This window comes from Lactuca saligna, chromosome 2, assembly GCF_052625555.1.
Source record: "Lactuca saligna cultivar CGN05327 chromosome 2, ASM5262555v1, whole genome shotgun sequence".
Taxonomy (NCBI): Eukaryota; Viridiplantae; Streptophyta; class Magnoliopsida; order Asterales; family Asteraceae; genus Lactuca; species Lactuca saligna.
Window position 1 is genome coordinate 57,022,564 of NC_136418.1, and position 25,842 is coordinate 57,048,405.

At 35.2% G+C, this 25,842-nt stretch overlaps 2 protein-coding genes across 2 annotated transcripts; both read right to left on the minus strand.

Annotated features, from left to right (window-relative positions):
• Window positions 1–2,966: 2,966 nt before the first annotated feature.
• LOC145029749 (wall-associated receptor kinase-like 6) lies at window positions 2,967–3,800 on the minus strand. Its single transcript, XM_078978224.1, has one exon. The coding sequence runs from the start codon at window positions 3,798–3,800 to the stop codon at window positions 2,967–2,969; it is 834 nt and encodes a 277-aa protein (XP_078834350.1).
• Window positions 3,801–12,015: 8,215 nt separating this feature from the next.
• On the minus strand, window positions 12,016–18,287 carry LOC145030999 (NAD(H) kinase 1-like). The gene is made up of 11 exons (XM_078979428.1): window positions 18,036–18,287; window positions 16,362–16,515; window positions 16,142–16,261; window positions 15,163–15,362; window positions 14,549–14,662; window positions 14,321–14,415; window positions 14,088–14,194; window positions 13,922–13,995; window positions 13,668–13,746; window positions 12,657–12,970; window positions 12,016–12,591 (listed from the first exon to the last, which is right to left on the minus strand). The coding sequence occupies exons 1-11, from the start codon at window positions 18,066–18,068 to the stop codon at window positions 12,283–12,285; spliced, it is 1,599 nt and encodes a 532-aa protein (XP_078835554.1). The 5' UTR covers window positions 18,069–18,287; the 3' UTR covers window positions 12,016–12,282.
• Window positions 18,288–25,842: the final 7,555 nt, after the last annotated feature.

Consider the following 25,842-nt stretch of genomic DNA (forward strand, 5'->3'; position numbering starts at 1 on the left):
TTTTCATAGTTGAGAAAAGAAAGAGAATTCTAGAACCTACCATCAAGGTGGACGGTTTTGGGAGCCTTTACAGGGTTTCCAGAAACCCCCCGGATGATAATAAAGAAATGATTTGGATTAAGATTAAATCTATTATTTTATCATTCAAATCTTGCTTTGTCCGTAAGTTAGTTAAACTATAAATAAGACCCATTGGGATCTCAAATTTGTTCATACTCTTCTAAGGAAGATACTTTGGCCGAAAATCTCCTCCTTCCTTTCTCATCTTGTGCTCTAGTTCTAGAGTTTGGATGTGAGCCATTAGAGGCATCATCCTTTTGGTAATAAGCTTTCCAACTACACTACAAGGAGATTGAAGTGATTTGTTTACTACAAAAAATTGAAGGTATGTAACCCTAATACCATGATTTTGATTATACTAGGGTTTAAGCTAGATTTAGTTATCCACTATATGTTGCTATCAATGTGTATACCATATATCTTTTGTAGGATGCATGTACTCTATTAATAGTTAATTGTTTTTACGTATTTTACAACATTGTTTCCTATAAAACCCAACAATATGATCCAAAATACGATGATTTAAAATATATATGATTCAATTTTTTTGTTCAACATGTTTATGATCTTTAATTTGTTAAAATCTAAAAATATTTTGATTCAAATATTTTATTATCGTTAATTATATCTTTTATGATTCAAATTTAGATAATTCAAAATATATAATGATCCAAAATTTATTTTTCAACTAAAACTTTATTTAATTAGATATAATATTGATCCAAAATCATATAATTCAAAAATGATATAGTCCAAAATATTATGATTCAAAATTATGATCGAAAAATAATATGATTCTGAAAAAAGTATGAACGAAAACAATATCGTGGTTAATATTTTTCTTATTTAAAACTTTTATAAGTGTTAAAAATTAAAAACTCGAACTAATATTTAGTTCAAAAATATGAAATAATAAAAATACATATAAAAAAATAAAAAATACAAAAAAAACACTGATAACTTTAAATATGTGTAAAGATATTAAATAACCCAAAAATAAATAAATAAAATAAAAAAATCTTAAAACCATATATATATATATAATTTTTTTTAAATATAAAAAAAATTAAAACTCACTTAAATGACGTTCTATAAACGTTCGTCGCACATGATTAAATAATCAAAGACTGTATTACCACGAACCTGCGTCGCATGCGAACACGTCACATCTAAATATTGAGTTTGACGTTTGTGCTCTTGATAAAGTGAGTGATTGAGACTTTTTATCGCAATACTCAACATTTTTTGAGTTTTCACCGGGTCCACACTCACTCCGTGAAGAACACAAATTGATTTTTCACACAGATATAGAGTTTTCATTTCCTTGGTTTAATAGTATGAATTTGAAAGTTGTGATTAAATGGTTAAGGATAACACTTGATTGAGACCGAACGAACGCTAACAGAAACAAAGAAACAGTCTCAATCTCGGTTTGAGTTTCAAACCGGTATCCCATTATATGGCTGCAATTAAACAATAATCATAATTTTCATTAAAGAATTATAGTACCTTTTAGTTATCTTTTACAAAGTTCGACACATGGATTAAAATTGCCTTCCTATTTTTTCTTGGAATCATGACTCAAATGTTATATGAGAGTTGAATAATGACCTTTTAGTTAAAAGGGTCCTTCATTACCGTCAAATCAAAAGTCTTTTGGTTATTAAAATTGACTTTCTAAATAAAAATATTGATATTTCACGAGGAAGTTAAACATAGTGTCTTTTAACAACTATTGATATAATACTGCAAATATACTTACTTTTAACAAATATTTGATCAAATATTAAAAATCTTTTAGATCGGAAAAAGTTTGAGTAAATTACACGAATGGTCCTATGGTTTGAGGTAATTTGCATGTTTAGTCCCTAACTTATTTTTTTAACTCGGAAATACCCTACTGTTTGTTCTTGTTACGTGCTTGGTTCATACTGTTTGTTTTTATTGCGTGATTGGTCCCTTTCTTACCTAAAAAAACTATTATTTAAATAGAGAAAAATAATTGGGTAGGTAAGGTAAAGTGAGGAGGTGAGGTTGAAGGTGTGTTTTAACTAAATTAAAAAAATAAATGACAAAATAGTCATTTTAGGTAAAACATGGATCAAACATGTAACAAAAACAAACAGTAGGGACCTTTCAAGTTAAAAAAAAAATAAGTTAGAAACGAAACGCATGCATTACCGTAAACCATAGGGACCATTCATGTAATTTACTCAAAAAAGTTTTAAACAAATATTTGATCAAATATTACAAAACTTTTAGTTCTCATAACAAAAGCTTGAACTATATTTAATTAAATTCTAACATGAAATCATAAATTTTTTTTTGATACTAATACATGTGTTTAACTAACGGTGGTTGATGAGCTAGGTTAATACTGTACGTTTTACTTTTTAGGTTATTGAACACTAGGTGTGAGACCCATATATTACATGAGTTTATTTAAAAAAAAATGAAATTTTAACAATTTGAGAAGTTTGAATTTATAAGAAAAATGAGAAAAAATTTAAATTATTAAAATTAATGAGACTTTAATACATTGAATACATTACATATATAAATCATTTCTAATAAATACCTTACATATATATTACCTTATATATTAAATGTGGAATTTTAATTTAATAAAATGAAAATTACAATAAAATGACAAGTGGAAAATAGAAAATTAAAAAATTCTAGAAAATGTCATGTATCTAAATGAAGCTAAATGAAGGAGAAGATGACATATGGCAAAAAAAACTTTCATTTATTAATAAATGGATTATTACTTAGGTTATTATCTGAAAAGTAAAACATATTAACTTTATCACCGGAAAATGAATGTTTTAATCAATTTTCAGATTTTATAAAAAATAAAGAGAAAGTAGAGAGAAAACAAAAAGCCGACAAAGAACATATAGTGATTAAGAGAACAGCTTACCAAGAATGACACCTATTTTTTTGCTCCTTCCGTAAATATAACAACTCGTACCCGAGGCTGCGTCAACATTTATGGAACAATACCCTCCCTTCATTTCACACCATTTGCATTCTGGCGAACTTACATCTCCGGATGCTGAATAAATCAAAGAAAGTGTTATCGGAACATAAATGTTGTCCCCATCAATAGATTGTCGAGGAAAGCCTTTTTCGAAGTATGCACTGTTCATGAAGAAGGCAGTCCCACAGCTTCCATCTCCAACCGGCCTTTTCAACCCAGTTCGATTCAAGTTAAACGATTCGAGATAATAAGAAAACGTACTTTGGCAACAACCAACTCCAAAGCAGTTGTTTCTGTCACTAACAGTTTTTTTGCGACAAATCGTTGAACAACCAGCGACAATACTCCCACTCTTTGTCACGTTAGCATAAATATTGCCACATCCCTTAACGAAGAAGCTGTTGTCGTATACCGAAATAGCAAAGGGACTCTCGTCACTTAGGACAAGAGTGCTATTCTGCATTGAATTCTCGCAATCAAAAGTCATGGATACGTTAACAATGACATCTCCGGTGGAGCTTGCATGCAAGACCTCCACGTTGTTGAGTGAAGGTAGATATGGTATCGAGGAGTTACAGTCAACGTTGTACCATTTGTTCAGAAAACAATTTCTTCCAATCCCAAAAGGGAATGGAATCAAGATCCCTCCGCACGTATCATTGCATCCTTTTTTGCTGATGCTCTTGGCTTTTGTTAATGTTGTTGTTCTTGTTAAGGAGATCAAGATAAGTAGATGCAAAACTCGAAAGACCTGCATTTTCTTTTTAACAATAACGATGGAAGGCTTTGAAGAAAGAAAACTATATAAGTCAATTTATGTGCTCCAGGGTGGTGCATGATTTGGTTATTTTTTGGAGAAATTTTATTCTTAGTTGACTTTGTGTCATATTTTTGCCATTCTAAAATCAAGTGGCTGATATTTTTTATGTATATGTTTTGGAATATTAGACTAAATCAAATACGTAAAACTAATTAATCTTTTCGTTCCCAGAAAATTATTATAATGCCTAATAAATTTTTGGAAAGAAGAAACCCTTTTTTTATTATTTTTTTTTTATAGCAACGACTTTATCAAAATATTATAGGTAAAATGAGATTTAAGGAAAAAAAAAAAACCCCATATCGTGTTTGTCCCTGAATAGAAAACTAAAATAAGAAACTATTATTGTCGTCGTACTAAACATATTTAATTTAGAGAAATTAAATATCCTTTTATTTTTTGTTTTTACAAATCTTTCCATCTAATTAAATAGTAACATATAACATTTAATATTTATTTAATGATATTTTAATATAAAGAGAAATTAAATTACCTCTTACATTTTATGTCTACAATTATTCATACATACTAAAATTATGACAAATGACTATTCAATTTAATTTTATTTGATATATTTCTAATATAGTTTGAACGAGTTAGTTTAAAAAATATGGAATGATGATAGTTGTCATAATTTTATTGACTAAGAACATTTGTAGGCATAAAAAGTAGGAAAAATTTAAGTTTACTTTAATATATTAATATGACACATGTCATCATTTAATTCGGTAGAAAGATTTTGTAGGACCAAAAATATGAGGATATTTAATCACCCATTTATTTATACAGAAAACCAATAAATGAGCTAAAAGGGGATATATAACAAAACATCCAACACTTTTTGCTTTTATAAAACTAACCATGAATTTTACACAACAGAAAAGCAGGAAAGTCTGTAAGCCCCAAAATTAGATTGATGTATCAATCAGATCCACTTAATGATGCAGAATCACAATCAAGTGGATGATGCAAGATAGAGTGGAGAAGAAGAAGAAGAAGAACTTGATGAATCTCTATGAATTGATAATAAGAATGATGCTCCACATAAGATTCACACACACACACACACACACACTCTTCTTCTCTCTAACTTTCTCTCTCTACTCAACAATGACTTCCCTTTTTGATATCCCCCCTTCTCATATGCACTCTAGCCTCACCTAACTCTCCTTTCTCAAACTATATATATATATATATATATATATATATATATATATATATATATATATATATATATATATATATATATATATATATATATATATATCCTAAGGCGAAGCCCAAAATACTAGGCCTTGACCGAAAACACATGCGTTTTCGGTCCAAGCTATAAATAAACCAATAATATTTTCGGCCCAAGACTAAAAACAATAAATATTTAGAAAAGCAAAGTATAAACCATATTTTTAACCCAACAATCCCCCTTGGTTTATAGCTTTCTTTTCTTTTGACCCAACAAACTCCCCTAGGTTTGTAGCTTACCTTTCTCGTCAATCTTCACTTTGAGCTTGACTTTAGCGTTAATCTTTAAATTCTTCACAGCTTCAAGATGAACATATGAATCTTCCATGTGAGTGACTTCATCTTGAGCAGTTGGATTTTTCTTCAAAATTTAACATTGAACGCACGTTGAGTGTGAAAGCTTCATGTAGAGATTCTTGAAAATTAACACTTTTAGCTTAAGAATCTTCAGAGAGAACGACAAAGAACGAATCTTCTGGATCACTTCAGCAGGTACATAGATAACAGCAAATTGATTAAGGAGGCTTCAATGCAATCTGTCACATAATCTTCAAGTATAACTTCACCTTGCTTCTAGGGTTGAAAAATTGTATGTTGAAAGAATAATCTTCATTTCTTGTTCTTTCGAATGAGAATTCTTCGACAATCACAGATGAAGCTTTGGCTCAGAAAATCTCGATACAGTCTCCATGAGTCCCATCTACATCTGAATTCAGTTTTCAAGACAAATAAAAATTTGAGATAAAATTGAAACTAAAAGAAAACTTAACACACAATATTTTTAAATTTTTTTTTATATTTTCTGGAAAAATAAAACAGAAACAAAAATATTTTTGGATTTTTTTAAATTTCTAAAAAAGAAATAAAACAGAAATAACACTATTTTTGAATTTTTTATTTTTTATTTTTCTGATTTTTGTTTGACTTTTAAAATTTTTAATTCTCCCCCTTTAATTTGTGCATAGAGGAAAACTATGAACAAATTTAACAGAAACAAAAATCATAGCTAACTTTAAGACTGATTTGGGATCAAAGTTGTCAAACAAATCAATATCGTTTATCAGCACACACTTGCATGTTTAGATCTGGTCAATCACCGGTATTATGGTCCACTTAAACATGAAGGATGTTGACAAATTGGACAGATAATAAGTGACAATACATTTCACCTATATTCATATATGGACCATTTAGCTGACGATGACCAAGGATATTGTTGTCCACTTAAATTCAGCAGCGAGATCTACAGACAACCTTTAAATTGTTCAATTTTAGATGCATTAAAACGTGTTTCCTACTTCCTGATATACCCCGGTTATCAAGAACTTCCAAAGAACTCCTTACTTTAGATGAGTATTCAATCATTAAGAAAGAAGTCAGATATAGAGCTACATATGTTGTATCCCAGGTCGGATGTCTTCCAATCACGCAGAGGGAACAACATATGACTAACATAGATAGAGGGATAAAGAAGTAGAAGGGTACATATGCTGTGTCCCAGGTCGAATCTTTCGATCACGCAGAGGGGACAACATATAACTAACAGATAGAAAAAATTACATATATAAGGAGGTGCATAGAAATAGAGTTGCATATGTTGCATTCTAGGTTGGATCTCTTCCAATCATGCAGAGGAGACAACATATGACTGACATATAGAAAGCTAGAAAACAATTTCCTACAGACCTACTTTATCAGAATCCCCCAGTCACCCTATCAGTACCGGAATTAAGGACATGAGTCCATACATCGAGGAAATGTTAAACCACAATTCTAGATACATAAGACTTTAGTGTATCCTACAGGTTCCCATGTTTATCTCACCGCTCAATCTACCCGAGCGTCGTATTGTTAGACCAAATAGAACTATCTAAGTCCACAATGTTAAGTCCTTTCATTGTCAATCTACGTCTAGTCCTTTTAAATCCTTCGTGCCTACCAGCGCATTAAGCACAAAGTCTAAACAACTTAGCTTCAGTACATTACACGAATCACAAATTACCATTTAGCACTAGACTTCATATCACTTCCCAAATGATTCCCTACAGACAAACCACCATTAGAACATATTTTTGTATTTTGATTTTTCTTAATTAATTATTATTATTTTTTTTTGTATTTTGATTTCTCCCCCATAAATTGAGCACGGAGAAGAAATAAAATAAATGCGCAAAATTAAACAAAAATTTGTCTTTGAAACGAAGCATTTTAAGAAAAACTCAGGAGCATCGAAAGAATTCAAACCGAAAGTCAGTAATTGAAGACCCAAGCAACAACGAATTCAGCCTTAGCTGTGTTTCAATCTCGGAACAGATCCAAAAATTCTGCATTGGACACGTTCCATCATAGTGTCCCAATCGTGACCCATCAACAATTCGTCCACTAAGACAGGCTCCACAACCAAACTTTACTGATTATCACTCACACGCATCATCATCATGGTTGCCGGACACCGGTGCAAACTGTCACGTGGCGCCTAATCTCAACGGTTTTGACAGCTCCGAGCCTTATTATGGTGAGGATACACTTCATGTTGGTAATGGCAAAGGTTTTCCTATTCTTCATATTGCTTCTACATCTTTTAACTCACCAAGCAAAACCTTTTCAATAAACAAAATTCTACATGTCCCTCAAATCAAACGAAACCTTCTTTCTGTACAACGTTTTTGTCAAGACAACAATGTGTTCTTTAAGTTTCACTCTACCTTTTTTTTTTGTGAAGGATACAGTTAACAGAACTATCCTCCTCATGGGTCCTAGTAAAGATGGTCTTTACTCTTTCTCTCTACCAAAGATTCATCCCGTTTCCAATGTTGCCTTTTCCACTATTCGAACTTCTCCAACAACTTGGCATCAAAGACTTGGACATCCCCACCCGCAACTTTTACACTCTATGATTTCGAAAAACCATCTTCCTGTTACAAAAAATTCTGCCATTTCTTTTTGTAATCCATGCCCTATGGGAAAATCCTTAAAAATGCATTTATCTTCTTCAAATCATACAAGTTCACATGTCTTGGATTTAGTACTCTGTGATGTTTGGGGACCCGCTCCTGTTACTTCCTTTTAAGGTCATTGTTATTTTTTACTTTGTGTTGATCATTATACTAGATATATGTGGCTATTTCCCATAAAACAAAAATCTGATGTTCTCAGCACATTTAAACAGTTTCATACAATGGCTGAAAGACAATTTGAAACTGAACTCAAATCGGTTCAAACAGACTGCGAAGGGGGAATTTCAATACTTATCCTCCTTTTTCACAACTCTTGGAATCATACACCGTCTCTCTTGCCCTCGTACAAGCAAACAAAATAGATTTGTTGAGTGACGACACCGCGGTATGGTGGAAACTGGTCTCATCCTCTTGGCTCAATCTGGCGTTCCAATGCATTTTTGGAACTTTGCCTTTGAGTCCGCTATATATTTGATAAACTGTATGTCTTCTCGCACTTCATCAAATATCTCTCCTTTTGAACATCTTCTTAATCGCAAACCCGATTTGTCTTTCTTACGTGTCTTCGGGTGTCAATGTTTCCCTCACCTTCGTCCATACAATCCACATAAGATGGATTTCCCCTCTCTACCTTGTATCTTTTTAGGGTGTAGCTTATCTCATCATGGGTATCAATGCCTAGATCCCACTACAGATCACATGTATGTTGCCCGACATATACGGTTTAATGAAGCATATTTTCCTTTTCTCCAAACATCATCACCTACACCTCCTACGCCCTCACCCGATCCATATTTCTCATCCTATCCATCACCTATCCCACTTAACTCAACCCCAACCGAAATACCTACCCCATATACAACCCAAAATACAACCGACCCTAACCAAACAACCTCCTCACCCTCCTTTCCAACACATAACACTGACATTCCCACCACCAACACCTCATCGCCTCCTAATAACCATTCACAACCACCTCTACAACATAGCTATCGCCACCGAAAAACCACCCAACCCACTACTACTACTACTCAACCTCCTACAAATACCACCACAACCGAAAGCCAACCGCGTACTCGACCTCCAAACCTTTGTCAAAACCCTAAGCATAAAACTCCATACAATGCATTTGCCTTTCACACCTCCACAGACTCTTCCCTTACCGAACCCTCCACCTTTTCTATTGCCAATCGAATTCCTCACTGGTGTGCTGCCATGAATGAGGAATTCACTGCCTTGATGAGAAACGACACATGGACCCTAGTACCACCTGTTCGTAATGCTAATGTTGTTGGCTGTAAATGGGTGTACAGGTTGAAACATGATCAAAACGGCAATATAAAACGTTACAAAGCATGTTTGGTGGCAAAAGGTTTCAACCAATAGCCGGAAATTGATTATCATGAGACATTTAACCCTGTGGTAAAATCCACAACTATTCGTGTAGTTATGTCACTTGCTGTTACAAGGCAATCGTCTCTTCGTCAACTAGATGTTTAGAACGCCTTCTTGCATGGTGATCTCCAAGAAACCGTTTATCTACGCCAACCACAAGGTTTTATTGATCCACATAAGCTGAATCATATGTGTTTGCTTCACAAGTCCTTATACGGACTCAAACAGGTTCCAAGGGCCTGGTTTAATCGCATTTCCGGAGTCTTGTTACAACTTGGATGTCAGGGGTCTAAAACAGATCCCTCATTGTTTATTTACTCCTATAATGGTAATCTTCTATATATGCTTGTTTATGTGGATGACATCATCTTGACCGACAACAATCCTCGACTCATTGACCACATCATTTAGTGACTAGGTACTACTTTTGGGATCCAAGACATGGGTCGACTTTCATATTTTCTAGGGATTGAGGTAGTTCCCAAAGGTAGTGATTTGCTTCTTTCCCAGAAGAAATACATCGCTGAATTCACAAGGCATGTCTCTCAAACTCCAAACCGATCGACTCTCCCATGGCTACAAACTCAAATTTGACTCTTGCTAATAGCCCTTTGCTTGAGAATCCGGTTCAATACAGACAAACAGTTGGGGCGCTACAATACCTAACTCTTTCCAGACCAGACATTACCTTTGTAGTTAAAAAAGTCTGTCAGTTTATGCACTCCCCCACAGAAAATCATTGGTCAGCGGTCAAACGAATTCTTCAGTATCTTCAAGGAACCTCTCATTTCGGCTTGCTGATTCAACAAAAATCAGTCCCTGTCATCCACGCATACACTGATGCCTGCAGTCGATCTCTCACAGCCTTTTTCGATGCAGACTGGGTTGGCTCTCTCGATAACCGTCAATCCACAAGGGGATTTGCCATCTACCTTGGATCTAATCTCATTTCGTGGTGTGCTCGTAAACAACGTAGCATCTCTTGGTCATCTACAGAGTCAGAATACAAAGCTTTAGTAGACATGGTTGCTGAGTTAACTTGGCTTGAGGCGCTTCTAAAGGAACTTCGTGTCTCCTTGATATCAGTTCCTATTTTGTGGTGTGATAATTTAGGTGCCACCTACCTTTCAGCAAATTTGGTATTTCATGCTCGCACAAAACATGTGGAAATTGATTTTCACTTTATCAGAGAAAAAGTCGCTCAAAGAAAGCTCTCAATACAATTTATCAAGACAGATGATCAAATTGTTGATGTGTTCACAAAGCCTCTTTCCTCTCAACGATTTCTACTTCTTAGATCCAAGCTATAGGTCTTACCCCGACCTTAGCTTAACGGGGAATATTAGACAGTGATGGTGTGCTAAATATGTCACTGATTGTAATTATCAATTAGTGTTATTAGACAACTAGTTTACTATAATTAGATTATGACTCTATATATAGAGCTCCTCTATGTACAGTAAAATATCAATATACAATATACATAATTCTTATACCAAGTTTGTAAGTTGCCAATATCTCATAAAGCTTAAATCTATCCGCAAAATCTTTTTCACTAGTGGCATTATGGCATCCTGTGTGTTGTTAGCATTGAAAAAACAATTAATGCTATATATATATGTTAGATGTTAATAACACATTTCTTTACGGCTACTTTACCGCATTATTTTAACAATGTTAATAATAAAGTACGAAACCATGTTTAAGTCTTTGTATATAAAAACATCTTCTTTATTTTTTTTATCCAAAATAGCAACATACTTACATTTTTACGTAAAATAATAGCAATATGTAACTCAATATAACAACGTACTTACATGTTCATTACACAATAAAAATGGTAAACACCATTCGAACAGACAACGTTATCCTGCATCAAGGCCCACATGGGAGGTCAATAACAGAACATTAACAATATTTTTAGCATGTCAATTTTTAAACACTAGACCTCCTTCGTAAAATTTTGCACCTCACCTAATTTCATTACACATAATACCAACATACTTATAATGTTTGTTTTTTTTTACCAATAATAACAATATATAAAAAAACCCACACCATTATATAAAGCAAATTATTATGGGTAAAAGAACAAAGCACATTACCCATACCATTCTACTAGCAAATTACTATTATAGGTAAAAACGAGAGTAAATTACACGAATGGCCCCTATGGTTTGGGGTAATTTGCATGCTTGGTCCCTAACTTATTTTTTTAACACGGAAAGTCCCACTTTTTGTTTTTGTTATGCGCTTGGTCCCTACTGTTTGCTTTTGTTACGCGTTTGGTCGTTGTCTTACCTAAAAAGACTTATTTAAATAGGGAAAACTGTGGGGTAGGTAAGGTAGGGTGAGGAGGGTGGGGTTGGGGTGTGTTTATTTAAATAAATTAAAAAATCAAGGGCAAAATAGTCTTTTTAGGTAAGACAAGGACCAAGCGCGTAACAAAAACAAACAGTAAGGACCTTCCGAGTTAAAAAAAATAAGTTAGGCACCAAACGTGCAAATTACCCTAAACCATAGGGACCATTCGTGTAATTTACTCTTACTAGTATAGGTAAAAAAAGTTACATATCTATTATTGGTAAAGAAACATAACTACATTGCTATTGTCCGTAATTTTCCATACATATTATATTAAGAGTAATATAGTTTTTCTAATTAAACAAATAACAACATAATCAAATTCCTTCCCCCCTTCTCGATATGAATTCCGTCGCTCTGGCAACCAAACACACCATGGAATGGAATTTCGGATTCCAATTTTCTGTACTTAACCAAACACGCAATGGAATGGAATCTCGGATTCCAATTTTCCATACTTGTTAAGATTCACGGGGTCCATCAAAAGATTGAGTTCTTCTCAAATTCCAATGAAGACCATCATGGATGCTATGCAAGAAATCACTGGTGGAATCGCCTCTACACGCGGTGGGAACTGGCCACGCCGCCATGCTACACACCAGCGCGTCTCCCGGCGCCAATTGTTTCCTGTCCTTACCGTCGAAGGACGCCCATGCATGGCCTCGGCTGTTTAAAGGTACTTGAATCCTAAGTGTTACATGTTCGGGTAGTATTAGAGGTCGGAATGATAACGAGTGTGGACAAATCGGTGTGAATAGAATCCCCGGAACCTGTATAAACATAAGGGTAAAAGCGTCATTTCATTAAAAAAAATGTCTTGTGTTCAAAAACATACTTGTGGATGGACCATTGAGCCACCGGCTGCAAGGGAGTATGCGGTGCTTCCGGATGTTGTTGATAAGATCAAGCCGTCTCCTTGAACCGTTGTGACAAAGGAGTTGTCAGAGTAACATTCAAGATTTGTAAGGAATGAGGAAATCCCACGATCAATTGTCACCTCGTTTAGCACAAGTATCGGCCCTTCATTTTCATTTTCATTTTCATTTTCACTTCCTTCTCGAATCACATGGCACTGTAAACGGTGTCTTAGTGTGATACTGATTGGACCTTCTAGTATTGATTTTAGGCATTCTTTGTATCGTTCACTATCTAATTATGGTTAAAGTTAAAGATCACTTGCTTACTTATCATCGCATGCTAAGGGCATTTACGTCTTCTGCACACACAAGGCCAATCGAGACGGAAGGGACTCCTTGTCAAAACCTTAAAATCAGTACGTGTACGTTCTTTCTTGGAGGTCATTTAAGTCTTTTTGCTACACATTTCGAGTGGGACAATAAAAACTATTGACAATAGTCGCAATCCAAGATGAGGGCATTCACGTCTTTTACACATTTGATAAATCACATGTTACATTCTTTTGGATGGGACAAAAAAATTGGTTTTTTTTGTCCTATTGACATCATTACCCATCTGAGTCCTTTATAGGGTTATTTTGAGTGACGAGGATGAGAAGGGCATTCTCGTCTTTTTGCATAGACGAGAATCAAGTTCGACAAATTTTTATACTTTTGACATCAGTCCTGGTCTACAAGGCCGTTGTTCTTTCTTGGGTTATTTTGGGTGATGAGAATGAGGAGGGGTATTCACGTCTTTTGCACAACATCATTTCCACCTTTTTGGGTGTGACAAAGATTGCAAATTTTGTCCCATTGACAACAGTTCAAGTAGTACAGATGTCATTTTTATTTTATAGGGCTATATTTGACGATGAGGATGAGAAGGGCATTCACGTCTTTTTGCACAGAAAAAGAGATAGAGAATAACTGTGAACAGAAAAGGATACAAAATGGAGTCATGAAACCCAAGGAACCCAAAGAAAATGGAACAATTGGAGGAACAGGTCCTTTGAACTTTGATGCAGCCTACAAAAAAAAAAAGTAAAGATACTGAACAAACTCATCCACATTTAGGGTTTCAAACAACATAACTTACTAAAAATAAAATTAAAATTAAAAAAATATTTTAATAAGATCATTTTATTCCAAAAGTAATATAATAATAATAATAATAATAATAATAATAATAATAATAATATACCCAAAGCACTGTCCCATCTCCTCCAAGAGTTACTACAAGATCAACTACCTCATGCAAACGCCACATCTCCTTATCTGTAAAGTCATAACACAATAAAATTTCCAAATTATTTCAACCTTCAAAATAAAATTTATGAATCTATAAAATATAGATGAAATTGACTCACCATCTATCCATGATTGTGCAAAGTTGAAGTATGAGGATTCTTCTAGAAGTTCATTCCTTACTCGTGGTTCAACAAATATATTCATACTTCTCTTTTCCTTCAACCAACTGGAAAATTCAAATGATCACCAAATATATTCATACTTCTCTTGTTACATACTTTAACAGAAATCTTTGACTAATAACCATATGCCAAAATACCCTTTAAGAAGACAACTGAAGTCATAATAATACCTGACCATTTCTGCACAAAGGATTTTGACTGAAGTTGAATTTGGTTTTGTCAAGATAAGCACAGTTTGAGGAGGAGTTTCCCACTTCAAAGAAATCTGGATTATAAAATGTAAACAATATAATGTGTCTCATCATATTCTTCATGAATATATAAACAATGACTAATATAGTATAGGGTAAAATGCAAGAAATATATAAACATATTTTCATAATTAAATTAAAATATACCTGTTTACTGCTACGTTCTGCTGTGGTTATATTTCCCTTCTCAAATGAGACAATGTCATGTTTATGTTGATCATCTTTTTTACTTTTGCTACACCATTTTAGTTTAAATGATGCCTGAATCAGAAAAGATGCTATTAATAGATTAAAAATAGAAATGATGAATAAAATAAATGTTGCAGGAAATTGAGGGAACTGGTTATTGAACACTAACTCTGAAAAGAAGGGTAAAATGGTCATTTACAGTCATTCAGATGGGTTCATTCCGGACAAAAAAGGAACAACTTTTTTTCATTTTTACTACTTCATACAGACCTCATTTATCTCAACAAATGCATCATAAAACCAATATGAGTCGAGTCCTGATTATGGTGTATCATTAGATAAGTTAAGTGCCTAAGTTAGGTAACTAATGAGACATAAAACTGATGAAATGACTAAAATGCCCTTATGGTAAGCATCAGAAGAAGATTAAGTATGACTTTTCTCATTGGACCGGGATCAATACTAGAACATTGATCATATCATTAACATAATAAAATACCCTTAACAACTCCCTAAAATCTAGGGTTTCTTTCAGTTTATTTGTTGAAATGACTAAAATGCCCTTATAGTACCTTACGAGTAATTTTGCTGTGAATATTAGGGTAAGAGTCGGGTCCCCTGTCCCTAAGAACCTCATGAGAGCAAATCCCATTTTCCCCACAACACCTTTGAGATTTTTCACCAGTTTCAGGTTCAATTGCAAGGTGCTCAATGGAGTCTGAGCCTCCTACTTTTTGCTCAAAGTTTCCTGGATTCTCAGCAAATGTTGGACCTAAAATGAAAGAAAAAAATGGTTTTGTGAATATATATTTCGATTACTAAGAAATAATGAGTCAAAAAAACTATAGGTATTCCAAATAAGATGCTATAAGATGTCATGATATATAGAGCGAATGCAAAGTTCAATAAGATGCACTTAATAATATGTTTAAAATATTGTTGTTGACTTTTTTTCATGGATATTCGTATGATCTTATAAGAGTTCCAAATAAGATACTATTAAAGCTTTGTCACAATGATATAAGATGTCGTCACATACAGAGCAAATTTCAAGATTCAATTAAATGCACATAATAATATGTTTTAGAGTAAATTATAAATAAAAAATGGTCCCTGAGCTTTCTGATTTTACCACTTTTAGACCAAAATTGGAACATTTTTCCACTTTGGTGCTTATTTCAAGGTTTCATATCGATCTTGGAACCTTGTTTTTAAGGACCAAAATGAAAAAGGTTTCAATTTTGGACTAAACATGGTAAAAACAAGAAAGCACAGGGACCATTTTTGTAACTTATTCTATGTTCTGTTTGGTAAAGCCCAAATTTTATATCTACCCTTTTCTCATGGATATTTTTACAATCTTATAGCAGTATCAAGTAAGATGCTAGTGAATCAATTATAGCAATGTCATCCCATAACTAAATAAAGAAAGCAAGATGTCATAATAAACAAATAAATGAAATCCAGATGCTATTTGTTGCAATTAAGTTACCCTATCTATTTTGAATGTAAGGCATTAGTGAATTTCAAAGTGGTGCATATGTGTCACACCTTTTGTTTCCAATTGCAGATTCTTTTCTCTTTCCAATTCATATTTGTGTTTCCATTCTGTAGCCTCAGCTTGAGCAGCAGCTTTAGCTTCTGCTGCTTCTCTTAAAACCTTGCCAACAGCTTATGAATGACATAAACCACAAGGATCAGACACGAACCTTATTCTTTACAAAAGCATCATACTTTTATTTCACCTAAATGAAAGCAATCGTATTCATACTTCTCATGGCTTCTGAAAACTCCACAAGCTGATCTTCAATCCCATCAACAAGTGGAAGTGGCTGATCAACAATTTCTTTTATAGCTTTCTCTAAGTTTCCAAGAGGAAGGAAATCGTTTACACCATTCTCCTGTGCAATATTATGTGCATTCCCCTATTCAAAATTGAATGGAAATTTGGAAGATAGTAAGTAGAAAAGAGGGAGAAGGGCTCTACAAAAGTTAAAAGGCAACAAATAGCAACATAATTTCAGTTATTTGTTTAGTATAGCATCCTACTTCTATTTCTTCCAATTGCAGCATTGTATTTGAAAAATATACTTGATTATAACAATGTCATCCAAATACAAAGCAACTTTTACTAATATAATTATGTGGAATTTTCAAAGTATGGTGTTCTAATAAGAAAATCTTGGAAGTACAATGTCTTCATAAGAAGAAAAGTGGAAGCAGAATGTTGTGATAGAAAGAAATGAAAGTTAAGATGAAATCATAGCAAATAAAAGAAAGTATGTTACTATTTCTTGCATTTAGCCTTTAGTAAAATACACCCAATTTTAATGCTTTGAACTCTCAAGATACCCACTTTATTGCTTCAAATAAAACACATACAAGTGGTTCATATAGGTGAAACTCCCAAGATTCCCATTTTATTGCTACAAACCCCATAGATCATTAATTGAATAGATGACCTCCAATTCAATAATGAAAAAATAGGAGAATCTTGTGGATCACAATCAATAACATCATGATGATGATGATGTAATGACAAAATGGACAAGTAAGTAACCCTAGCTTGAATATTTTCAAGAAAAAATTAAAATGTTGTAATCTTAAGGAAACATCCCAAAATGGAAATGAGTGAAACTGTTTGTACTAAAATGTTATTTTCAAATTACTTCATCAATCTCCAATATTATTATTATTACTACTTACTTCAATGTTGCATCCGAATCTATTACATGGAATAAGAAGTAATATCTTCTTTGTTAGTAAGGCTGATTTGTTTGTAGGATAAAGATTGTATATTCATGTAAGTTAGGATAGAGAGTTCATGTAGAATAGGAACTTAGTGATCATATTTTTCTGATTTCATGTATGGCACTGTATATATTTAGTAAGTAAATTTTGGGGAATGCTTCATAGAAATTTGAAATAAATATTAAGCTCAGAAAACAAAACATAGGTAGGGTAATCTTGATGTCATTGTATGTTATACTGCCCTTAAAACTAGTATGGCAGGAAATGGATTTGTTTTATGTAGCTCAACAGGAAGAATTGATAATCAAAAGTTATATACAAGATACTACCTTCATAGAAAACTAGATAAAAGAAACTCAATATCTAATGTCTCATTTATGTAAAATCTTAGTGGATGACATTGTTCCTAATCATCCTCAAGTTAGAAGCAATGTTGACAAATAATCATTTTATCTTGTTCCAAATATCAAGTACAAAAGATAACCATTACATGATATTCGAGTCCAGGAATAAACTTCAAAAAAGCAACAAACATCTATAGTAGGCAGCTCTGAACAATTCTAATCAGAATAAAAGCAGAAAACACATAACCCTAACTAACAAATCACCAATATATCAATCAGAAATGATTCAAGTTGAAATCATCTGATTTAACACCAAAATTGAAGAAAGATAGATATATCGTAGACAAAACCTGTACTGTAGAGTTAACATTCGAACGCTTCATGGCTGTTTGATCGAGAGAGAATTGCGACCGAAAGTGATATAGTTAGAGTGCCTTTCTCGGAGATTCGAGACAACCCAGTCGCGATTTACATTGAATGGAGTTAATAGAAGTGTTATTCGGATTTCTCAATCAGCTCAACTTTTTTAAAGCAACATTGTAATTGGTCACGTAATCACGTGGGTGGTTGTGGGTCAAGAGACGTAAAAGTTGTTTGGAAACGAGATGGGGCAGGTTGATTTCTCGGGTTCTAAATTAAACACAAAATTTCAAGTTTCGAAAAAATAATTTCCAATGAAGTACAACAGTACGTTGAATCAAAACTAGTTCAGTTGTTGTCCGACAAAGTGTTATTTGGAAAGTGTTATCTGAAAAAGTTTATTGAGAAAATATTGATTTTGATGAATGATAAAAAATAATTATATTATTTTGATTTTTGTTTCAAAAAATATATATATATATATTATAATGGATAAAGTTGCAAAATAAATTATTATTTAAAAACAAAATTACAGGATAATCTTAAAAAATTTAAATACAAATTGTCATACAAAATAATTAAACGTAAATCAATTAAAATCCAAATATAATGTTGGTTATGTTGTTTTTTGTTTTTTGTTTTCAAGTTGATGTTACGTTGTAATTCTTTTTATCCATTTTAATTTTTTATAATTCAATATGTGATTCTTGATCCGGTTTATGAGTGATAGTGGTGGGATAAATGTGATTTTTTTATAATAAATTAGGATGATGGTGGTCTTGTTCCAAAAAAATATGAATTAATCCAATAAAAATGAATTTAAAAAAATTAATTAAAACAAATTAATAATCCAATAAATTAATATTTATTAATATATAAATATTATATATTATATATAATATTTATTAATATATAATAATCCAATAAAAAAGAATTAATCTATAAAATAGAAATTAAGAAATATATTTAAAAGAAATCAATAATCCAATAAAATAATATTTATTAATACATAATGATTATATATTAAAAATAATATTTATTAATATATGATAATCCATTAAAAAATAATAATCCAATAAAAAAGAAATTAAAAAATTATTTATAATAAATTAATAATCCAAGTAAAAAAAAGTAAGGTTTGGGGCATAAATGTCTTTTCAACCCATTCAGTCAGAACGATATGATATTCGAGTGAGGGGAATGCTCCCGACATTCTCTTTCCTTCTGTTATTCGTCATTTTTTTACTAGCCTTTCCAACGGTTAGTTTTTTTTTTTTTAAATTACTTTTTTTAATTTAACAACGGCTACCCCACACACAAATATATATATATATATATATATATATATATATATATATATATATATATATATATATATATATATATATATATATATATATATATATATATATGTCTTTTACCACTTTACACAACTATAAATTACTCATTATTATCAACTTCAAATTCACACATTTTTCTATCAGTTTCTCTTTATTTTCTTAAAAAAATGAATCCTAACAATCCAACCCTAAACTCCGATAGAAGAAAAAAAATCACTGTTTCAAATTCAAGCAACACAACTCGAAACATTTTCGTCGTCGATCCATCTCAATGGGTTTATCGTCTTTAACTTGATGCTCTCATTCAATCTCCTCCACAATTCCAGTACCAAAAGGGCAATACTACCCTATGCAAGTGCCAAATGTTACTCCACATATGTTCACAAACTTTGTTGTTTTTCCCAATCAACTTTCACCAAATCAACCCCAAAGCCAAACCCCACTCCATTAATCTCAAATCCAAAGCCAAACACCATCCTTTAACTCTCAACCATAATACCAAAGCCTCGATGAGTCGGAGGACAAAATTGTACAAGAAACTCAACCCACACCACCCTCACCATGCAGAAGAGGAAAACAACCGGTGCAAGAGACTAAAAGAAAGAAGCTGCCATTATGGATTCCCAAAGAAGAACTAGTGTTGACAAAAGCTTGGGTTGACATTTCAGAGGATTCAACGAAGGGAAACACACAAAATGCACAAATGGGAGTTCATTTTTGGATTCGCATTCTTGAGAGATTCCTCAAGGAGTTGGTTAAAGAAGATGAAGAGTATCATACTAAACACCAACTAAATTCAAAGTTTCGAGAAATAACGAAAGCCGTCTAAAAAATGAACGAGTTGTATAACAACCTAAAAACTCAAAGGAAGAGCGGTCAAGGAGATGAAATTCTTCAAGAGGTTTTGCATTTATTCGTGAGGGAATGGGAAAAGCATTCAAGTCACACGACTGTTGGAAATTGTTAATTCATAGCCCAAGGTGGAAAAAATATGAACAAGATTTTATACTAAGTGAAGAAGGCCAATGAAAAAGAACATGTAACACCGGAGTCCTGGTACACTTTTAAACTATTGAGTATTTATTTTGTAAGGGCTACTCGACGAGTTGGTAGCCCTAACTCGCCGAGTAGAGACCTGTGTAGACGTAGGGTTTATGTGACCTACTTGATGAGTCAGGAGCATCAACTCGACGAGTAAGGCTGCCTAATGGAAACCCTAATTTTAAGTGTTTGGCCCTCTATTTAAGGGAACATAGTGCCTTTGTGGCCTCCCTTATCATCTCTGAACATCCAGAAAACCCTAAACCACCATTGTTAAGCTTTGGGAGTGTCTGAGTGCTATTTTGAGGTATCTTTGTGTACTTTTGAAGCTTGTGGAAGAAGGAGAAGATAAAGGGCTCAAGAGGGAAGGAGTAGATCCAGAAGATACACTTCATTTGTTGTATTTCTTGGTAATCAAGTCTCTAACTTGATCGTTCCTTTCTTAGATCTATCTAGGTCCCTTTTATGAGGTTTTTGATTCAAGAACCGTGGCCTTTGGGATTTGGACATCCCAAGTGACTTATACTTAAGATCTGGGGTCTAGGAAGGGTTCCATGGCATAAAGTGCAAACTTTATCACCATGGAAGCCCCATGCAAGCTTTTAAGCATTTATATGGCATTTTTAGCCAAAATGGCCATGCATGGGGGGAAAAAGCTTAGAACTTTACGTGTTATATCAACCCCAGGAGACCAGATCTATGTTCTAGATGCATTAACCTTGACTGAAATTGACTTGCTAGACTTTGGCTTTGAGGGACTTGGCGAGTCGGATCGTCGTTTTCCTCAAACGACTTCTGGAAATGATCTTTGGTTGATTTGAGGGAAAACTCAGCCTGTTGGGGGTTTGTTGTGGACTTGAAGATCAAAGGACCCGAAGAGTTCAAGGAAGAACTCGGCAAGTTCAAGGCAATGTCCCAACCACATGAAGACGAACTCGACGAGTTCATGGAGAAATCGGTGAGTCATAGACTAAACACTTTCATACGGATGAAGATGAACTCGATGAGTCAAGGATGAACTCGGCGACTTAGTTGAAGAAGGTCCCGATAATTATTGAAGGCGAACTCGTCGAGCTCTTGCTAGACTCGATGAGTAGGGACGGGGTTGTGGCATTTTGTGGACGTGGGGACTCGGCGAATTGGTGGACCAACTCGGCGAGTCTAGTCAACCAGATGTTGACTTCGACCAAAGTTGACTTTGACCAGGGTTTTGGACCTTGACTTTTACTAGGACTTGAGTTGACCCTTGTAAGGGGTTATAAGTATGAAATGTTGATGAAAGGATGTAGTGCAGGGATTAAGGAGTCGAAAAGAGTTGATTTCCACATCGGGGACATTGCAGACACTCACGACATCGAGGTGAGTTACCTTCCAGTAGAAGTGGGTTTAAGGCACCAAGGTCGGCCCATTAATAGTTTATTACAGTGAGATGATTGTCTTTGTGATAATTGTCTGGTTTGATACTACCTGGTATGATTAGGTGCTAGTATGATATGTTATTTGTGATAATGATAGTAAAAGGGGAATAGTCCCCCTGTTCGGTCGCTAGGACCGAAGGGTAGGCCGGGCTCTCCAGGTATGCCTGGCAGTATGATTATGATATGTTATTGTGTGGTAGTAATAGGGGTGAAATAGTCCTCGTTGCCGGTTGAGATAGACCGGAGGGTAGGTCGGCACCCCATAATGGCTTGACATGGATAGGTCAGCACCCCATAATGGCTTGACACGGGTAGGTCAACACCCCATAATGGCTTGACACGGGTAAGTCAACACCCTAGAATGGTTGGACATGGGTAGGTCAGCACCCTAGAATTGTCCGACAATATGTATGATTGTATGGTATGCGGTATGATGGGGGAACTCAGTAAGCTTTGTGCTTACGGTTTTCAGTTTTGGTTTTAGGTACCTCTTCGTCGAAGGGGAAGGAACCCGCAGGGTACCAGCGTATCGCACACACACATGATTCCGCATTTGAGATTTCTAGGACTGTATTCTAACATTATTACTATTTGATGATATGGTTTTGAGACATATAACTATGGTTTATGGATTTATATGATATCGGTAATGTTTTTCCCAAAAAAAATTTATAAGCAATATAAATCTAAAAAAAATGGTCTCGGATTTTGGGATGTTACAAGTTGGTATCAGAGCCTTGGTTTGAGGGATTCGAGCACACCTTCGGGGATGTCTGGACTCAAATCGAGGGCTTGAAAGATTTTTACAAGAAAATAGTTTTCAAAAAAATGATAAGGAACTTTGAGAAAGAACAAGGTGTGTGATGCGTGCGACCGACCGAGCTCAAGTAAGTTTTCCCCCAAGATATCCATACATGATATGTTATGATATGATTATGATAACTTCATGCTAGACTAGGGCTAAGGATCTAGGAAGGATGCCTTATATGTCTGTTATGTGAGTATGATAACTGCATGCTAGATTAGGGTTGAGGATCTAGGAAGGATGCCTTTTTTTCTGTTATATGAGCTTATTAAGCTATATGCTAGGGCTGGTTGGTCAGCAGTATGATAACCTGATTAGGTTATTCTTGGCTATGGTTGCTCGATGCACTAATGCTACTTGCTTGATGCTTATAGGGGTTCCAAGTAACTTTAACTAGCTAGTACGCGAATATGTGATAGTATTCGCAAGATAGTTAGGAAAGAATGGTAAGGACTCCTTGCACAGCTGATGGCGGAGAGTAGGCCGAGTAGTGTCCTAGGATAATCCTAGGATGAGGTTGGTTTGGAAAGCAGAAGTAGTGAAAGGGACTTGGTGAGTCGAAGCAATCCTTGAGGAAAGTACAGATATATGTGAAAGGTAGTATGGGCCCGTACTACTGGAAGCAGAGGATCCGTACTCGAATCAAGCAGGGCTAAGATAGAACCAGGGAACTTGGAGAGTGTGTGAGACCTCTCGAGAGTATGAAAGACCCTGACATTTATGTGTTTTATTTCAGAATGGTGACTACGCGTCATGGAGCAGGAGGTTCAGGGTCTGGATCGTGATCAGGTTCAGGCTCGGGTGTGGGATCCGAGCAGGTTGATGATGGGCTACGCGAGTTCATCGCGTCTGAGATCACGAGAGGTATCCTTGAGGCGACCCCGGTCATTTTCGGGTCGATCAAGGAGGGGATTATTGAGCTGATTGAGGATCGCCTCCGGGCATTCAGGAGTGACTCGGCGTCCAGCCAGTCAGGGACGCGCACACTGTCCTTCAAGGGCTTCAGGAGGAGTGGTGCGCCAGACTTTCATGAGGCGAAGGACCCCATTGATTCCAGGAGATAGATCGCAGACATCGAGTTTGCATAGTTGACAAGCTTCTGCTTGGAGGGCTCGAAGGTTTGCTTTTGTTACGGGTTGTTTGAGAGACGAAGCTAGGGATTGGTGGGAGTAGGTTGGTGACTCACTGGGAGCCCCAGCCATCAAGGCTATGACTTGGTCGGACTTTGTGACCAAGTTTAGGGATGAGTTTGTGCCAGCTATGGAGCTTCAACAGCTGGCCAGGGAGTTTCTCGACATGAGACAGACTACTGAGACAGTGGCGGAGATCACCGCCAAGTTCTAAGATAGGGCCTTGTTGGTACCTCAATATGTAGGGGATAAGGAGATGCAGAAGACCCGCTATCATGACATGTTGAGGGCTGGTATTCGGGAGCATGTCATCCATTCTTCCTGCCCGATCCTAGAGTCCATGATTGCCAGGATGAGGGAAAGGGAGATTAATTTGGAGCACCTCAGGAAGAGGAAGGTAGATACGGATCAGATTACTGGGGTTTTGCGGAAGAAACCCAAGGGATCTAACGCTCGGTCGATAGGCCAGCCGAGCCAGAGCCGCTGCAGGAAATGTGGTAGGTCGCACGAGGGAGCTTGTAGAGTGGGATCTTCGGGCTGCTACAAGTGCGGCAAAACGGGGCACTTTGGCAGGGATTGTACTGCTCCTACCCCCACTATTCAGAAATCAGACCTGATTTGCTTTCATTGCAATCAGAGGGGCTATAAAAAGGCCAACTGCCCTAGGTTGACAGTAGCAGTAGCAGCACCAGTGGTGGCGCCAACTCCAGCGACTACTCGGGCTACGGATGGTCGGAAGGTCAAGTCAGAGGCTCCGGTGGTGAGGAGCCGAGCTTTTCAGTTGACAGCCGAGGAGGCACACGCCGCACCTGATGTGGTGACGGGTATGATTTTGTTTCTCTCTAACTTTTATATGCCGCTTGTGATGTTGATGTGCCATGTTATATGTTTTGTTTAGGATCGTTCCATGTGAACGATATTCCATTTCAGGTGTTGTTTGATTTGGGTGCTACCCGATCATTTGTCTCGTTTGCACTTAGCAAGAGGTTCCCTGAGTCTTCAGGTATGTTGGATTTTCCTCTAGAGGTCGAGATTGCGGACGAATGATCAGTACGAGCATCAGCAGTTTTCAGGGATTGTGTTTTGAGGTTGTTCGAGGAGCGCTACTTGGTAGACCTGGTTCCCATACCATTGCGGGGGAACAAGGTGTCACACCCCTGAACCAGACGGCGGAAACGTCCGAGGGCTCGTGTGACTTTAATTGAATATCATCACAATGAATATACATGAATCATAACATAAACGTCACCATGCATCAATATATTACAACTGGAATTAATCACATCAAGTACATTGTTTTAACATTACACATTCATAACATAAATTGTTTGAGTGCTTTTAACAACATAACATCCTAACATTACTTCATATTACTCTTCCGCTTACCTGTTACCTGAGAATACAAGTTATTTTGGAAAAACGTCAACATATGAAATGTTGGTGAGTTCATAAGCAATGTTGTGATAAAATGATTTGTGTAGTTTGTAAAACCCAGAAAATCCGATATTTTCTGAGAAGACTTTTGTTTATCAAAGTGTGAAGATCCATAAGTTGATGCATGAATGATTTCAAAAACATATATGTGAAGGGTATTTTGTATTATAGTTATAAAATTTTGAGCGAGTAGTATTAAATCCCCCGGAAAACCCGATGTTTTCCGATGTTGAAATGTATTCGTGATTACTGATTTTTGTATTGTCTTAACGAATGAATATTGATTACTCCACATTGTATATCGTCATAATTTCGTCTACTTTGATTTCTCATAAGCCTTAGCGAACGAAGAGAAGAGGAGCATTATGTCCCACTACTATCGTAAGTACCTTAGGCTGTCGTGGATGCGAAAGACACGAGGTTTAACACGCATTTGATTACTGTGACCTTACTAGCTTTTCTAATGGGCCTCTAGGGCCCAATAGCATATAAAAGCTATTGAAAGTCCTTTTATAAAATATTGGGTCATGGAAGGCCTAATAACATATAAGCATTATCCCTTTGGGCCCAAAGATCATGTTGATGGGCTTGCAAGGCCCAACGAGCATGATTTGAAACTCACAAACCCA

Excerpts from the sequence above, each read along its gene's own strand:
- LOC145030999 (XM_078979428.1), bottom strand. The coding sequence starts at position 18,068 with ATGAAGCGTTCGAATGTTAACTCTACAGTACAG. Across the intron at positions 15,363-16,141 it reads TCTGCAATTGGAAACAAAAG|GTCCAACATTTGCTGAGAAT; the intron begins GTGTGACACATA and ends CTTTCATTTTAG. Across the intron at positions 13,996-14,087 it reads TGCACAATCATGGATAGATG|ATAAGGAGATGTGGCGTTTG; the intron begins GTGAGTCAATTT and ends ATGACTTTACAG.
- LOC145029749 (XM_078978224.1), bottom strand. The coding sequence starts at position 3,800 with ATGCAGGTCTTTCGAGTTTTGCATCTACTTATCTTGATCTCCTTAACA.